This window comes from Anomaloglossus baeobatrachus, chromosome 9 (genome assembly GCF_048569485.1).
Source record: "Anomaloglossus baeobatrachus isolate aAnoBae1 chromosome 9, aAnoBae1.hap1, whole genome shotgun sequence".
NCBI lineage: Eukaryota > Metazoa > Chordata > Amphibia > Anura > Aromobatidae > Anomaloglossus > Anomaloglossus baeobatrachus.
Window position 1 is genome coordinate 193,344,223 of NC_134361.1, and position 18,745 is coordinate 193,362,967.

Here is an 18,745-nt window from a genome sequence, read left to right on the forward strand (position 1 = left end):
ATCTGTCCCCGTTACCGGGCAGTCTGTATAATAATATCCATCTGACAACCTTTTCCGCTTTGTCTTCCCACAGTACGACTACAGCTTCAGAACAGAACAGAGCGCCGCCGCCCGCCTGCCCCCCAGTCCTGCCCGCTGCCAACAGATGCCCCCGCCGTGAGATACGGGAAGATGGCCTGAAGCATTTGGCGCGCACAAGTACTACTGAGCAGAACCCATTGCTGCTAAACCATAACTTCTAACCCCTGCCCTGCCGGAGTGGCAGTCGTGAAGAGTTGGTGGATTTTTTTCTAACAGAATCTTTTTTTTTTTTTGTTTTTTGTTTTTTTTTTTGTATTGTTATTTTGTAAATATAGCGACTGAAAACGTAAAACAAAAAATCCACGTTGAGTCGTACTATCCGTGCCGAGCGCTGCGCTCGCCAGTGTTATCCGACGCCATGTTGGTCTGCACACTTCCAGTCTGTACGTAGAAGGGATATCAATGAGTGACAGTCCGGGACGGCGGCACACAGTGATTCGGCACCGATTTAGCCAAACGCACTTTCTTCATATACCAACTGTGATATCAGGGAAGCTGATGCCTACACAAAGTGCATTGTGCTCGGCAGCGTGAAGATCCCATGATCACATGTGTTACCACCTCGGGAAGGTATAAAGTTAGAAAAAATTGGTTTCCTTTTGTAGTTTTTAATAGAAAGCTTCACTGTTGTACATAGAGGACGTTGGGATCACAGCTCGGTCTCGCTGACTCAAAGTGGACTGAGCTGCAATACCAGGTGTGGCCAAGAGTGGCGCTATTTTTTGGGGAGAAAAAGCAGATTTTTTTTTTCTACTCTTGGACAATTTAACCTAAAACATCTTAAAGGGATTATCTCATAAATAACATTTTATAAAATATCCAATAAATGTATGATTGGTTAGGTTCCGACAGATGCAAAAGTCATGTGTGAATAGAGCGGTATGGTGTGTGCATGACCTCCACTCCCATAGGCTGTGAATAGAGCGGTATGGTGTACATGACCTCTACTCCCATAGGCTGTGAGTGGAGCAGTATGGTGTGTGCATGACCTCCACTATCATAGGCTGTGAAAGGAGTGGTATGTTGCTTGCATGATCTCTGTTCCCATAGGTTGTGAGTGGAGCGGTGTGGCGGGTGCAGGACCTCCACTCCCATAGGCTGTGAATAGAGTGGTATGGTGTGTGCATGACCTCTGCTCTCATAGGCTGTGAGTGGAGCGATATGGTGTGTGCAGGACCTCCACTCCCATAGGCTGTGAGTGGAGCGGTGTGGTGTGTGCATGACCTCCGTTCCCATAGGCTGTGAGTGGAGCGGTGTGGTGTGTGCTTGACCTCCGTTCCCATAGGCTGTGAGTGGAGCGGTGTGGTGTGTGCAGGACCTCCACTCCCATAGGCTGTGAGTGGAGCGGTATATTGCGTGCATGACCTCTGTTCCCATAGGCTTTGAGTGGAGTGGTACGGTGTGTGCATTACCTCCACTCCCATAGGCTGTGAGTGGAGCATTATGGTGAGTGCATGACCTCCACTCCCATAGGCTGTGAGTGGAGCATTATGGTGAGTGCATGACCTCCACTCCCATAGGCTGTGAGTGGAGCATTATGGTGAGTGCATGACCTCCACTCCCATAGGCTGTGAGTGGAGCATTATGGTGAGTGCATGACCTCCACTCCCATAGACTGTGAAAGGGGCGGTATGGTGTGTGCATGACCTCCTCTTCCATAGGCTGTGAGTGGAGCGGTATGGTGTATGCATGACCTCCACTCCCATAGGTTGTGAGTGGAGCAGTATATTTTGTTCATGGCCTCCACTCCCATAGGCTGTGAAAGGAGTGGTATGTTGCTTACATGACCTCTGTTCCCATAGGCTGTGAATAGAGTGGTATGGTGTGTGCATGACCTCCACTCAAATAGGCTGTGAGTGGAGCGCTATGGTGTGTGCATGACCTCCACTCCCAAAGGCTGTGAACAAAGTGGTGTGGTGTGTACATGACCTCCACTCCCATAGGCTGTGAAAGGAGCATAATGCTGTGTGCATGACCTCCGCTCCCATAGGCTGTGAAAAGAGTGGTATGTTGCTTGCATGACCTCTGTTCCCATAGGTTGTGAGTGGAGCGGTATGGTGTGTGCATGACCTCCGCTCCCATAGGCTGTAAAAGGGGCGGTATGGTGAACATGACCTCCGCTCCCATAGGTTGTGAGTGGAGCGGTATGGTGTATGCATGACCTCAGCTCCCATAGGCTGTAAAAGGGGCGGTATGGTGTACATGACCTCCACTCCCATAGGCTGTGAGTGGAGCGGTATGGTGTGTGCATGACCTCCGCTCTCATAGGCTGTGAGTGGAGCAGTATGGTGTGTGCATGACCTCCGCTCCTATAGGCTGTGAGTGGAGCGGTATGTTGTGTGCATGACCTCCGCTCTCATAGGCTGTGAGTGGAGCAGTATGGTGTGTGCATGACCTCCACTTCCATAGGCTGTGAGTGGAGCGATATGGTGTGTGCATGACCTCCGCTCCTATAGGCTGTGAGTGGAGCGGTATGGTGTGTGCATGACCTCCGCTCTCATAGGCTGTGAGTGGCGCAGTATGGTGTGTGTATGACCTCCGCTCCCATAGGCTGTGAGTACAGCGGTATGGTGTGTGCATGACCTCCGCTCTCATAGGCTGTGAGTACAGCAGTATGGTGTGTGCATGACCTCTGCTCTCATAGGCTGTGAGTGGAGCAGTATGGTGTGTGCATGACCTCCACTCCTATAGGCTGTGAGTGGAGCGGTATGTTGTGTGCATGACCTCCGCTCTCATAGGCTGTGAGTGGAGCAGTATGGTGTGTGCATGACCTCCGCTCCCATAGGCTGTGAATACAATGGTGTGTGCATGACCTCCGCTCCCATAGGCTGTGAATGGACCTTTGGTTACAAATGCAAGTTACCACTATTTACTTGGAGGACATGAGACCCCTTTTCCTGTGATTACTGGGGGTCACCGTACATTTATCACCTATCCAGTGGATCATTTCCATATTGCTACATGCAGCTGCAACCATCATGGAGGTAATTTAGCAAAGGCCTTGCCACATTTATGGTATAAGAAAAACCACTCATAACTATGGGGCACCCCCCCACCTTCCCTGGCCAGATGGTTATTCTAGCACTGAATCTACATTCTCTGGCTGAGGCAGTTAATCTTGTTGTTACCCCTTCCCCCCTCCACTTGTGTAACTGTCAAACAGGTGAGAAGTTTGGATCAGTGGGGGTCTGGGTGCGGAGACCCCACAATCACTAAAATTATGTTGGTTGGGTTAGCTGAAGATTGGCTCAGTCGAATATCTTCATCAACTCAGAGAGCAGTGTACTGTTTTGTCTCAATGGGGGGAGGGGCTCGGCACCTGGATACCCCCCAATCCAAAGTTTGAAAGTAAAAATTACTCTTTAAGGATCCTAAATGAAGAATTATAGAGGGCTAAATACTTTCACCATTTCTAATATAAAGGGATGTCCCCTTTACTGTCCCAGTCTCCTTATTCACTTTTCCTTCTGGCACTGTGGCTGCAATACCCTTGAGTGATATTAGCTGCTCATGATGTAGAGAGAAAGACTCTGATTCCAGTGATGTCACTTATTGGGCTGCTTGCTGCAGTTTTGATAAAATCAGTGTTTCCTGTGCTGCAGAGCTCAGAATGCTGAGCTGTGTATAACCCTGCCCACACCACTGATTGGCCGCTTTCTGTGTATAATCCCGCCCACGCCACTGGCCGCTTTCTGTGCATAACCTTGCCCACACCACTGACTGGCCGCTTTCTGTGTATAATCCCGCCCACGCCACTGGCCGCTTTCTGTGTATAATCCCGCCCACACCACTGGCCGCTTTTTGTGTATAACCCTGCCCACACCACTGATTGGCCGCTTTCTGTGTATAATCCCGCCCACACCACTGGCCGCTTTCTGTGTATAACCTTGCCCAAAGCACTGATTGGCAGCTTTCTGTGTATAATCCCGCCCACACCACTGGCCGCTTTCTGTGTATAACCCTGCCCACACCACTGATTGGCAGCTTTCTGTGTATAACCCTGCCCACAGCACTGATTGGCAGCTTTCTGTGTATAATCCCGCCCACACCACTGGCCGCTTTCTGTGTATAACCCTGCCCACACCACTGATTGGCCGCTTTCTGTGTATAATCCCGCCCACACCACTGGCCGCTTTCTGTGTATAACCTTGCCCACAGCACTGATTGGCAGCTTTCTCTGTATAATCCCGCCCACACCACTGGCCGCTTTCTGTGTATAACCTTGCCCACAGCACTGATTGGCAGCTTTCTGTGTATAACCCCGTCCACATGACTGGCAGCTTTCTGTGTATAACCCTGCCCACACCACCGATTCACAACTTTTGTATAGGCTGTATATTTACAGAAACCTGCTAATCATTATGAATGGACCATTAGACACGACGCACCTAGTCTTGTAGTGATAAACGTATGTTGATTAAACACTGATTGTATTAAAACCACTCATAGTAATAGACCCATCACTGAAATTGAGGTCTTTTTTTTTTCCTACATCATGCTGCTTTCAGATTACATAGAAAAAACATGCTAACCAATTCTTTTCTAGCAGTTCTCTAAATGCTGTATAACCCCACCCACAATCTCTGATTAGCAGCTTTTTGTGTACACTGTGCATGGGCATAAAGCTGCCAATCTGTGTTGGGGGCAGGGTTATAAAGAGCTTATGAATATGGAGGACTACATGGCAGCCTTACTAGTCCTCTAGTAATAGAATACTGCTGATAACATTGATCTATCAAAACTACAGCAGTGGTGTAAGTGACACATCGCTCTACAACATGCGGCTGCCAGTTTAGGTAGCAAAAAAGAAAGTCACGAAATATTAACTTTCCCCTGTGCCAGTAATATTTTTAGGCTGCCAATCTAGGTTCCATGTAAACAATGGACAAGGTGATCTCTGCTTCTCAAGTATTGATATTCATGTGCTCTATTCCCATGGTTCTTTCCCAGCTTTCCCCTACTTATGCGCATGTGCCAAATCTGCCCAGCGCATGCGCAAATACTTCAACCTTTCATAGCACAACTTCACATTTAATTACCTTTTTCATTCTTTAGCCAAATGGCCAATGCTTTTAACAGCGTAATATTAATATTCATGTTATTTATTCCCATGGCTCTTGCTCAGCTGCCACCAACTTCTGTGCATGCGCAAATACTTCAACATTTCCTAGCACAACATCACATTATATTGCCTTTCTCGTTCTTTAGCAAAGTGGCCAATGCTTTTAACGGCATAATATTGATATTCATGTGATCTATTCCCATGGCTCTTGATCAGCTGTACCCTACTTGTGCGCATGTGCCAGATCTGTTCTGCTCATACGCATATACTTCAACCTGCACAACATTACGTTTTATTGGCTTTTTTCATTCTTTAGCCAAGTGGCCAATGATTTTAACGGCATAATATTGATATTCATGTGCTCTATTCCCATGGCTCTTACCCAGCTACCACCTACTTTTGCACATGCGCCAGATCTGTCCAGCGCAAATACTTTAACCTTTCCTAGCACATCACATTTTATTTCCTTTTTCGTTCTTTAGCCAAGTGGCCAATGCTTTTAATAACATAATATTGATATTCATGTGATTTATTCCCATGGCTCTTACCCAGCTACCACCTACTCTTGCACATGTGCCAGATCTGTCTAGCGCATGCGCAAATACTTCAACCTTACATAGCACATCATATTTTATTGCCTTTTTCATTCTTTAGCCAAGCGGCCAATGCTTTTAACAACATAATAGATATTCATGTGCTCTATTCCCATGGCTCTTGCTCAGCTGTACCCTACTTTTGCGCATGCGCAAATACTTCAACCTTTCCTAGCAAATCCATAATTTTATTCCCTTTTTTTGACCTTTAGCCAAGCGGCCAATGCGTTTAACGGCATGATATTAATATTGATACTCATGTGATCTATTCCCATGGCTCTTGCCCAGCTGTCCCCTACTTTTGCACATGCGCCAAATCTGTCCAGCGCATGGTCAAATACTTCAACCTTTCCTTCACAACATCATATTTTATTGACTTTTTCATTCTTTAGGCAAGTGGCCAATGCTTTTAACGGCACAAAAAGGTTCAACGACAACCGGCAGTGTGAAAAACTCATTTCTTTCAGAACTTTAATTAGTTTTTAACGTGCGTCCGCTCACCTCCACTCGCCCCTTTGGCACAAAAAACGTCTGTGTGTAAATCAAAAAGCACAAAGCATGCTCATTTCTGGGGTTTCTAAAGCGAAGATCAGATTAGATGCGAGACAGATGGCACAAGCCAGATACTCTTTGGGGGTGTTTAGAATTCTTTTTGTGTAAGATACATACAGGATACATTTCATAACCAACAGATTTCTCGTAATTATTCTTCTAAATTAAAAATGCTGGAGGTTTATGAGCGGCAATTCTGCAGGCTGTAATATAATATTGTGTGAGCGCTGGACTCTTAATTAAATATTAAATGGACTGTAGAAAAAAAAAATGGATTCTGTAATTTCGAAAGAGGAAGATAATGAACGAGCAAAGTTTAGTCCCTCTGGTTTAACTGGTTGTTGTCCCATCTGCAATGAAGATTTTGGAGGGTCTCATTTAGAACTAGTTTTTCCAAAACACAAGCGGTCTATACAGAAATATCAATTTATTTTTGTTTTTTGTTTTTTTTTAAGTCCAAGAACAATAAAATTGTTAAATTCCCTCCCATTGGTGAAAAAAAATGCCCATCACCGATACTCACATGTATTGTCTTGATGCTTAACTGATCTCTACTCTATTGACCTGTTTGGACTAGCATTTGTTGACCCCAATCAAATGTACCACTACCCCATCCTTATTGTAAGTTTAACCAATTTTTTTGCTATATGTATTGCCCATGACTAGGTTCCAAGGACTACAGTTTCCGGGAACCGTGGTTTAGAAATACTGCTTTAAAGTTGTATTCTCAAGTTATTAAGTTGCTTTAATTAGCAAGTCTGCAATTGACTTGCTTTTACAATCTTCTGTCATTTTCCGCAATTAGAGCTTTTATCTTACATAGTGTACAGTTTCTTTCCATGGAGCTTAACAATTAGAGCTTTTATCTTGCATAGTGTACAGCTTCTTTCCATGGAGTTTAACCATTAGAACTTTTATTTTGCATAGTGTACAACCTCTTTCCATGGAGCTTGCCAATTAGAGCTTTTATCTTGCTTAACAATTAGAGCTTTTATCTTACATAGTGTACAGTTTCTTTCCATGGAGCTTAACAATTAGAGCTTTTATTTTGCATAGTGTACAGCTTATTTTCATGGAGCTTAACAATTAGAGCTTTTATCTTGCATAGTGTACAGCTTCTTGCATAGAGCTTAACAATTAGAGCTTTTATCTTGCATAGTGTACAGCTTCTTGCATAGAGCTTAACAATTAGAGCTTTTATCTTGCATAGTATACAGCTTCTTTCCATAGAGCTAATCACTACTGCATATCCAGACCCTGGCCGATGTTTCGCAGAAGTTAAATTCCAAGAATTAACTCCTAACATCCGAGCCGGCTTTCTCTGGCACAGTGTTTTCTAAACAGTTAGCACCTCCTTCCTCCTCCCTGTTAGCTCCTGACAATCTGCTGTTATCAGTTCTGTGTAACCACAATCCCAGGGCATCCAGCATCACAGCTCTCACTGTCCCAGCCATGTGCATTTTCAAATGCCTTATTATCTCTATATGCTAATATATTGGTAGCAGCAGTGTACAAACACTGATTACACAAGTTTTCTGTAACACATTCAGCTGAACTTTATAGTTCTTCTAATACTACAGCTCTGCTATCACAAGAACTGTCACTCAAGGAAGAGACCCCGCCCTGCCAGAAACCAGGAAGTAAGGAGACTGCAGAGTTGCGAGCTGCTCAAGAGACAACTTGAGAATAACCCTTTAACCCTTGCTTCAACTAGATGTACACGCATTCATTGAACATCTCAGGTGCATTTATACTTGGATGTTCAGTGTTTTATTTAGGATAGGAACTTTGTAGGAATAGAAGATAATCTCCAGGTTCCTTTCTATACACTAAAACCAGGGAAAAGGGACTCTTCTGAAGATAAATTGCTGGTACAATAGCAATTTGAGTAATTTATGGTTTTGGATCCATTTTTATCTATAGTTTTTGGGGTACCATTATTTATTTATTTTTTCTTCATAGGATCAGACTGTTTTTTGGCACACGTTGCTCTAACATAGGAAACTGAAGATTGATGTTAGCATGAAAAAACCCTAACCTATTTGGAGTCTTGGGGTTTTTTGGGGGGGGGGGGGGATTTCAGAGGGACATAAGGTAAAGGAAATATGATTGACCTAGTGCAGTGGAGGGAAAGTGGCGCCTGCATCTGTCCATCCAGTGCTCACCCTACAACTCTTGGCTTCCATTTTTCCATCCTTGATCCATATGGTGTCAGCACTACTCAGCTCTGCGTGTCACCTGTGCGCTGTCACCCTCCATTGTTGCGAAACTAACGAATTGGACCGGAGTGTGAATGATCTTCTCCATATTGCACTTTGATACCCAGCGTAAATTGTGGCTTTCTAATGGGGACAATGGCTGCAACTTGGAACCCCAAAATGTGATAGGTCGACTTTTCTCTTCGTATGTAGTTTTTTAAGTCCTGTTCACACTGCATTTTTGCAAGGTGTTTGGGGCTTCTGTCTGAGTCTCCCTGAAAAATGAGTCTCAGACGAACCCTTGACATGGTAATAGATTTGAAATGACACTGATTGAACCAACAGAAATGTAAAAAAAAAAAAATAAAAAATAAAAAAAAAGATTTATTTTTGAACTCCGTTCATGATTGGAGTTCAAAACGAACTGGTTCTTTTTTTTTTTGTCTTGTCATTTTTTTTTTGTTTTTTTTTATTATACATTTTTGTCGGTTCAATCTTAGTATCACGGTACAGTGGAATTCTGTTTTTAGGGGATTCAGATGAAACCCCTGGTGGAAATGTAGAAATGAAGTGTGAACAGGGCCTCACTGAAATAATGGCTCCCTCTTTTAAGCTCTGTAGTGGAAGAGCAGGTCTCCTAAATGAAATACGCAATGGTGATAGAAAATGTGAAGGGGAGATACGGATACACTCTAGAAAAAAAAATTGTACCAAATCTTACACTTAACCATTGCAAGTAATGTTTTGAATTCCTAGTATGGAATTAGAGTAGCTGAACTTTTTTTTATTTTTAATTATTTACTGTTCCAGTCATTGCAAAATGTGATTTATTTTTAATTTTTTGCCATCTGATTCATTGCTTTATTTAGCTTCCTTCTCTTCCAAAACCCAACGTTGCAGAACTGCTATTGCTCCTTTAGAAGCTGCTTTTAATTGCTGCTCTGTCAAAAAATTCCAGAATTTATAAACAGTCTTATAGGATTTTCCCTTTCTAAGCCTCTCTGCATTTTACTACAATACTCAGACAGGGGGATTCCTGAACTGAGTATTGATTTTGGACTTGGCAGCAGATGAAAGCAGCTTCTAAAGAAGCATGAACTGAGCAAGTGAAACCGCACCGTAGCATGGTGTTTGGGGCATAAAGAACCTAAATAAGGTAATCAAGTAGATCAGAAACATGCATAAATTTGCAACGCTTATAAAAATGCTACAGGCAAATGATCAATATTTAGGTCTAGAAAAAAGGTATTGTGCAGGATTAGAAAAAAACATGGTTGCTTTCTTCCAGAACCGTCCCACCTTTGGCCATAGTTGGTGTTTATAATGTCCGTCAGACCCAACGCTATGGACCCCCAGTATCCTGTGGAATCGCTACCTGCTCTATATGTGTGCTGTGAAACGAGCCGTTTTTACAGCGCCAGAAATCAAAAATTCAAGGAAATCTGAAATGTGCTATTCTATGCATTTTCTGTTAGGATTTCTTGGAAGTGTGCAGTTTATGTATACAAATATTTTATATTTATTTAACAGGACACCCTGTATTTTAAGAAGGGGAATTTTTTTCTTCTTGTGATATTAGTGTGTATTCTTAATATAATTTGTTTAAATAAAAGTTTTGTCTTTTAACCTTTTTTGTTTATTCGTTCAGTAATAAATAGTTTATTAAACTATTGTAAATCTGCTTTTCTCCTTCATTATGTACTTAGACATCCAGATTTGTCATTTGGATACCAGGAGATGGCCCGAATAAAGATAAATTTGATAAAACTATGATTCCTCATTAATTTAGTACAAGATCCAGGTCCACTCAGCCCATTAAAGCCACTTCATAAGAAATGCATAATGCACAGATGAAACTCCTGGTGCTTTTTAATCTTACATGCACTGTTCTGATTCTCAATTCTTTCAAGTATGTAAAATGACCTTCTGCTTCCTCTAAGCATAATTGTGGTCTGATGGATCTCTAAGACACTCCCCCTACTCTTAGATTGGTCAACCAAGAGCAGGGGGGAGTGGCTCAGACTACCATTATGCATAAAGGTGCATAGTCAAGCTGCAGACACTCCCCCCTACTCTTAGATTGGTTAACCCAGAGCAGGGGGAGTGGCTCAGACTATTATGCGTAGTGGTGCATAGTCAATCTCCAGACACTCCCCCTGTTCTTAGATTGGTGAGGCCACAGCAAGGGGAGTGGCTCAGACTACCATTATGCATAGAGGTGCGTAATCAAGCAGCAGACACTCCCCCTGCTCTTAGATTGGTCAACCCAGAGCAGGGGGCATGGCTCAGACTACTACTATGCATAGAGGTGCATAGTCCTAGTCCAGCTTGAGATAATCCCCCCTGCTCTTATATTTGTCAGCCTATAGCGGAGAAAGTGGCTCAGACTACCATTATGCATAGAGATGCTTAGTCAAGCTTGAGACATTCCCCCTCATCCATATAGGTGCATAGTAAAGCTTGAGACATTCCCCCTGCTCTTTAGATTGGTCAGCCCAAAGCAGGGGGAGTGGTTCAGATTACCATTATACGTAGCTGTGCATAGTCAGCCTTGAGACACTCCCCCCTGCTTTTAGATTGGTCAACCCAGAGCAGGGGGAGTGGCTCAGACTACCATTCTGCAAAGAGGTGCATAGTCAAGTTTGGGACACTCCTCCTGCTATTAGATTGGTCAGCCCAGAGCAGGGAAAGTGTTATGATTCAGGGAACCGAAGAGGATCAAAAAAATGCAGAAACCCAAAAAGTAACCAGAGTGGCTGGAACCTTAAAGGGGTGGTTCACCCATATTTTTTATTGTCTAGATCGATATTATATTGAGAAACAATGTTTCTCTCAAATACCTTGTGTTGTCAATAATGTCTGTGAGAGGTGCTATTGCAGACCGCTGTTCCCCGTCTAGTGACGTACCCGTCCAGTGCTGCCTCGTCACATCCGTGCAGCCGGCTACAGTCTTCCAGACTCTGAGCTGTGAGCGGTGCTTCACTGCTGTCACAGCCAGTCTGCTCCCTCCACCCTCCTAGCACAGCACGGCTTGTCTCCTGCTCCCCCCTCCCTCCTCGCAGAACGCTGCAAGCAAGAGACATGCTGTGAGGGAGGAGGGAGGAGGAGCAGAGAGCAGATGGGCTCAGAATGCAGCCGGCTGCACGGATGTGACGAGGCAGCATTGGACGGGTACGTCACTGGATGGGGAGCAGCGGTCTGCAATAGCGCCTCCCACATGCACTATTGACAACACAAGGTATTTGAGAGAAACATTGTTTCTCAATATAATATCGATCTAGACAATAAAAAATATGGGTGAACCACCCCTTTAACGGATTGCAGTTCTAATCCTGACACACAACTAGAAGTAGCCGTGGGACGAGCCTACGATGACCTAGTCGTCTCGACACAGCAAGATAACTAAATATTCTTACGGATAGAAATATAAGAAAAGCTAATCTGCCTCGGAACAGTCCCCAAAGATAGATAGCCCCCCCCACATGTAAAGACTAAGGTGATATAAGAAAACACAATACATAGCCAGAAAACAGATTAGCAAAGATGAGGCCCAAACTATCTTTATAGGAAAGAATAGGAAGGAGTTCTGGCTGTAGCCGTAAAAACCCTAAAAAATATCAGCACATCTGATATAAAAAAAACCTGAGCCCAAACGGCCTCTCCTCCACTGTATCAGCACTCTGATGTTACTGGGATCCAAAACACTAATATAGATGAGGAACTGAATTAATACCAAGCATGACAAAACACATTGCAGAATCATGGAGCTAAGTATAAAAACACTCCCAGCAGGGAATGATCCAATTCCACCAGGAACTCCACACAGACAAAATAGGAATGAAGCATTAGTATCAAAGCAGAAAAAAACAACAAGAAAGTGGAAACAAAAAGCAGAGGTACAAGACCAACTTATGAGAGGAGTTCTGGTAGAGAGCAGGGCTGGATTCAGAATGTCCTTAACACACAGGGTATCCATTGAGCACCGGCAAGTAACAGGAGAAAACTACTCAGCTATATACCCCAATCTGAGAGACCTGATTGCCAGTCATTGACAGGTGTGTGGTTTTCATTCCACAAATCAACAGCACCACCAGCACTGACCACAAGAGGGAGCCCCAAACTGGAAAATGTATTCACAACCGGAAAGTGGCTCAGACTACCATTATGCTTTGAGATGTTTAGTCAAGCTTATCCATACAGGTGTATAGAATAGTCAAGCTTGAGAGAATCCTCCCTGCTCTTAAATTGGTCAGCTCAAAGCAGGGGGAGTGGTTTAGACTACCATCATATTTAGCGGTGCATAGTCAGCCTTGAGACACTCCCCCCTGCTCCTAGATTGGTCAGCTGAAAGCAGGGGTTGTGGCTCAGCCATTTGACTATGCATCGCTATGTAAATCTTTAGGCACTCCCCCTGCTTTTAGATTGGTAAGCCCAGAGCAGGGGGAGTGGCTCAGCCTTCCATTATGCATAGAGGTGCATAGTCATAGACACTCCCCCCTGCTCTGATGGATCAGCCCAGAACAGGGGGAGTGGCTCAGACTTAGAAATCAGAGCAACAAGTGCCCTCCTAGCTTGATTTAACAGCTTCTCAGTGTCCCTCCTCCCTGCTGCTGAGAAAACTGCTCAGTACAAGCTGCAGCTGTCTATCAGACTGGGTGGGTGGAGACTGAATACATTTGGAAATCATACAATGCTCAATTTACTATCCGGATTGTACTTTCCAACATAATTTTTTCAAAGTAGTAGTGGGTGCTCGAGTCCCCGTTCTGTTACGTCCACTGACAGCCCCCAGCCACCACAGTCCTTATTATCCGCAGGCAGCAGATATCGCCCAGAAACCTCCGTTCATCTTCCCGGCCACCCCAGTCCCTGTCATCTGTGTTCAGATGGCATCTCCCAGAAACCTCTATTCCGTCACACCGTCCAAATGTTTTTGTAACTCTGCGCTAAGTCCCCTTTCCGGAAAATCTCTTTTGGGCAGGTGACAGAACAAAGACTTGTGAAAAAAAAAATATGCTCGAGTTTCCCGTTGACTCCTTTTGTGCTCAGTACTCGACTCGGAGGCAGAAAAAGAGACTGTGGACAAAAGAGCGCATTAGTGTCTTAAATGGTACACACTAATAAGGAAGATTATGGAAAAACCCACCTATAGCGGTTGTGACTTGCAGAGCCGTATAATAGCGTAGTCACAGGGTGAAATACCGGCTTATCTTTCCTGACCGTATTATCTTGCCATTTGATATGTCCTGAAGAACGGGGCTGTGACCCTTGAAACGCGTTGACCTGTATCTTTGTGAATAAAAGACATGGATTAACATTATCTGCCTCCTGGATTTGGTGATGAGTGCGGCATGACACCCGTCTTTCCTGATAACCGTTTACACCAGTACTCGACCCAAGTATTTCCGAGTGTCCGACCTGCTCGATTGGACTAGCCTGGACTGCTCGGTCTTCAAAACCTACATAGAGCAAAAAATCTGTGTATAAAAAGGGCAATAGGGTCTTATCCAAGCATACCAGAAGGACAGAAGAGAGGCTAACCGCTCACCTGGCTGGGTTGTCTAACCCACAACCAGTATAAATTGCATGTACAGTTGATGCGTGCACCACGCGCCACAAGGGCTAAGATGCAAAATCCAGAGGACGCAGGAATAAAAATATGATTAATCCTGCACTGCTGTCGGTAAAAGAATCCAATATAAACGCAAAGTTGAAAATAAAATCTGGTTTATCCAAAGCGTTTCGAAGTGAACGTCACTTCTGCAGGGAATGCCACCAAAGTGATGTGGCCTTTCCTGAAGAAGTTCCCTTAGAAACACTTTTAATAAACCACCTTTTGTTTTTAAAGGAACTTCTTCAGGAAAGGCCACATCATTTTGTTGGTCTTTACTGAAGAAGTGACCTTCATTTCGAAACCCGTTGGTAAACCAGATTTTATTTTCAACTTTGCTTTTACATTGGATTCCTTTACCGACGGCAGCGCAGGATTAACAAAGTTTTTGTTTTTGGTTTCCCTTGATTTGGCGAAACTCCACGAACGTGTGAACAGCTCTATAGACTATCACGGGTATGAAAAACAGAGCTCGTTTATGAAAACCTTCATTCCGCTCGAGCCCTTAATTACGTTCCATCCGTTACGTTTGTAGTAAATATATCTGGTGGTTTCATTATTTTGTGATTATTTGGTTTTTTTTTTGTTCCGCAAAGACTTGCTTTAGAAGTCCGGGCTTTCCATCACATCCTCGTTTAAGGCAGAAGATAAAGGAAGTAAGCAGTAGACCATGACGTTACGAGGACCCGATCGTAATATTTCATGTATTTATGAGCTTTGATTTTTTTGTTGTTCATCCATCTTGTTGTAATTCTGCTCCCGTCACTTTGTATCTTTACCATTTTCGATGTATATAAATTCCAAATGAAAAATGTTTCGTCCCAAAGGATAAAAAAGTTTCTTTTCAAATGTCGGAACGCAAATATGAATCTGCATCTTTCTTCTGAATTACTTGCTCTCCGCCTGTCCCCTAAATGTGGAATGTCCTTTTGAGGTTGAGCAGATTAATCATGTGGTTCCCGGCGTTCTTTGCTTTTCTTTTTGTTTTTCTAACCTCTGGTTATTCAAAATGAAAACCACTTGTGGGACAGAAGAGGAGGGGAAGCTGGATTTGTCCCTGACCTCTAAAGGGTTCACCTGATGGAAATATCAAGCCTGCACGCCACATCATTAACCGGCCATGCGATCGTGGATTTAATTTATAGGTCCTTGTCGGAGGAAGTGAGTTTCATGAACTCGGTCTTGTCCCAAGCGGATGGATGACCAGTCAGTATTTTTTTTATTTTTTTTTTCACAGGTGCAACGTGCTCCATTATTTTGGGCACTACTGGGTATAGATGGGCACTGCAGTGTTTTATGGAAATCAATAGCTACTTTTTTGCTTGAATTGTCACTCTGGAATTGATATTTTTCCCTTATTGTATTTACTTGATTAATGTTTTTATCCATTAAAGCTCATCAAAGTGAAAATTGAGACACCTAATTATTATTTTTTATTTATTTTTTTACAATTTAACACCTCCATTTCCCAGAAACCTTTCTTTTGCCATAGAAGGAGTGAAGGGACCCAGCACAACAATCCAGTACAGTATATTAAACTATCAAAAATTTATTGGGTATTAAAAATCCAACGGATCCAAAACTTGAGAGGACGCATAAGCACGCCTTTCACGTTTCAGACAATAAATTTAAACAAGTCCTTAATCATAGGACTATATTTATTGTCCGAAACGCGTAAGGTGAGCTTATGCGTCCTCTCAAGTTTGAGATCCGTTGGATTTTTAATACCCAATACATTTTTGATATTTTAATATACTGGATTGTGGTGCTGGGTCCACCCTTCACTCCTTCTCTGCTACATACCAGCCTGGCCGGTCTGGAGGACCACGAGCACCTGCAAGGCCTGGAGCGCAGTTGCCTATGGTAAGCTGAAGTCTCATTACTTTTTTCTTTGCCATAGTCTTCTAGCGGTTTCGATTTAAATGAGCTAGAAATAGTTTTATATACAGTCGTCCCATGCTGTATCGCGGGTCACTTATTTCGGGTACCGGGGGCGGCAACGGTTGTAGAGCAGGGTCACAGGAGGCAGGTGGAGGAGCTGGGCAATACTGCCGGCGGTGCGGCAGGTGTCCTGAATGCTCACTGCAGGCGCTGGCAGGAACATCCGGAAACTTTCAGCAGTGCAGGCGAGTTATGGCACCCAGCTATCAGCTCAATGACAAGTCGAGATCTCATCTGTACACACTCCACCTCCAATCTCCATTTTCCTTAAGTCCACTGCTGGGAGATCAATTGTCCGGAGGCGGCGCGTGCGCAGATGGGATCTTGAGCCAAGAGTTCAATCTGCGCACGCGCTGACTTTAGCTTCGCTGCTTCGTGGATTTTCACCTATCGTGGTGGTCTCCAGAACATAACTCCCGCGATTGGTGAGGGATCACTGTACTTTGCTAGTTTAGGTTGTTTGACCAGGTGCCTTCACTGCCTAATAGCTGATTTATACAGCGTTTGCCCAATTGACTTCTGGTCCTGTGCTCCATATAGGACAAAGTTTCCTTCCCCCGGACATGTCTTTGGTGCAGTCTAATTCAGGTGCAATTGTGCATTTTGATGAGCTTTTGGGCTGCAAAGAGCCCATATATTGTTCTTGCAGAGGGGCCCTTTTCGGTCAGTGCAGGTATCTGACTATACCGGTCACTGAAGAGGGTTGGATCATTGGTAATTTAATTGCTATGCCAGCTTACTGTGTCATAAAGAAGTAGATAATCATAGCACTTCTGTAGGTGGTGCACATGCAGGTTCCTGAACCATCACAGATGAGCAGAAAACTTGGCACATGGAACTGAAGGACCAGGACAGACGTTTCGGTCATAACAGACCTTCTTCAGTGTGTCCCTAGTATGGTCCTCAGGATCTCCTGGAGCCGTGGCCAGCAATATCTGGAATTGCGCTATCCAGCTTAACAGAACGGTGGATACCGCGATTTCAGATAGCGCTGACCGCAGCTCCAGAAGATCCTGAGGCCCATAGTAGGGGCACACTGATGAAGGTCTGTTATGACCGAAACATCTGTCCTGGTCCTTCTGTTCTATCAATAAATCAACCACTTTATCGACATATCTGAGTGCCAAGTCTTATTATCATCTCCTCGGCCACAAAGACAGAGAACCGAATTCACAATCAGACACCTCCTTGAAGAATTACTCTGGTTATTTACCAACAGCAAAAACGCTTTCCCAAGACAAGTCATGATCCGAAAGAAAGCATCCGGATACGATGGAATGACTACCGGACCATGGGGCACCTAGCTTAATTGAATTAAATTTAACACTTCACACACGGGCGATTTCCCGTTGTTTGTTTTTGCCTCCCCAACTTCCAAGAGCCCTAGCCATACCATATGAGAGCTCTACCGATCCGATTAATATATATTTTGATAGACTGGACATTTCTGAATGTGGTGATAAATGTTTGCCCCTGAGAACAATGTTTGTTTTATAAGCTGGATAAAACCCCTACACTTTAGATACCTGTTGGACAAATAATTGTCTTGCTGCTCATTCAGCCAGCAGCTTCTCACCCAATTCTCCAATACACATGACTGCTTGCTTGGTTGAGATCTCCAATTTTCTCTGAGAGAGTTGCTGCTGGACCTCTCTGGCTGGTGGTGGCTTTTCTCTTAGGGCGGCTTTGCACACTACGACATCGCAGGTGCGATGTCGGTGGGGTCAAATCGAAAGTGACGCACATCCGGCGTCACTTGCGATGTCGTAGTGTGTATATCCTAGATGATACGATGAACGAGCGCAAAAGCGTCGTTATCGTATCATCAGTGCAGGCTCCGACATTTCCATAATGCCGGTGCCGCGACAGGTACGATGTAGTTCCTCGTTCCTGCGGCAGCACACATCGCTGTGTGTGAAGCCGCAGGAGCGAGGAACATCTCCTACCTGCCGCCAGCGGCTATACGGAAGGAAGGAGGTGGGCGGGATGTTTACATCCTGCTCATCTCCTCTCCTCCGCCGCCTTTAGGAAGGAGGCAGGTCGCCGGCCAGAGCGACGGTCGCAGGGCAGGTGAGTGCATGATAATTATCGCTACGCCAGCTATCACAAGATATCGTACCTGCGACAGGGGCGGGGACTATCGCGTGCGACATCGCAGCATCGGCTTGCGATGTCGCAACGTGCAAAGCCCGCCTTTGAGAGCAAAAAGATCGGCTTTCTGAAATTGGACATGTTGGATCTCTTATTTTGTTTGACCCCATCTTTTGGGGGAAAGTCGGGGGCCTCTCTACGCAATAGACGAGACGTGCGCAAAGTGGGGCTTGCAGGCCACATCTGGTTCTTACTGACCGGGACAGCTGAAGGGATAAAAAAAAAATAGTGGCCCATGGGTCGCACTATGCTCTCAACCGCCCACTTCTCTGGTTGGTGGTGGCTTTACTCTTGGAGAACAAAAGGATCGGCTGTCTGAAATCAGACATGATGGATCTTTTATTTTGCTTGACCCCATCTTTCGGGGGAGAGTCGGAAGGCCCCCATACACATTAGACAAGACCTGGGCAAAGGGCGGCTCTCGGGACACATCTGGTTCTTACTGACCGGGACAGCTGCAGGGCTAAAAAAAAATAGTGGCCCATGGGTCGCACTATGCTCTCAACCGCCCACTTCTCTGGTTGGTGGTGGCTTTACTCTTGGAGAACAAAAGGAT

General features: G+C 44.5%; 1 protein-coding gene across 3 annotated transcripts in view; it reads left to right on the forward strand.

Annotated features, from left to right (window-relative positions):
* Positions 1-10,253, forward strand: part of MVB12B (multivesicular body subunit 12B) — a 154,765-nt gene extending 144,512 nt beyond the window's left edge. For all 3 annotated transcript variants that reach the window (XM_075324162.1, XM_075324163.1, XM_075324164.1), the window contains one exon: positions 74-10,253. In XM_075324162.1, coding sequence (XP_075180277.1) covers positions 74-160 — 87 coding nt within the window. In that variant the 3' untranslated portion in view covers positions 161-10,253. The remainder of the gene's footprint in view (positions 1-73) is intronic.
* The last annotated feature ends 8,492 nt before the right edge of the window (positions 10,254-18,745 follow it).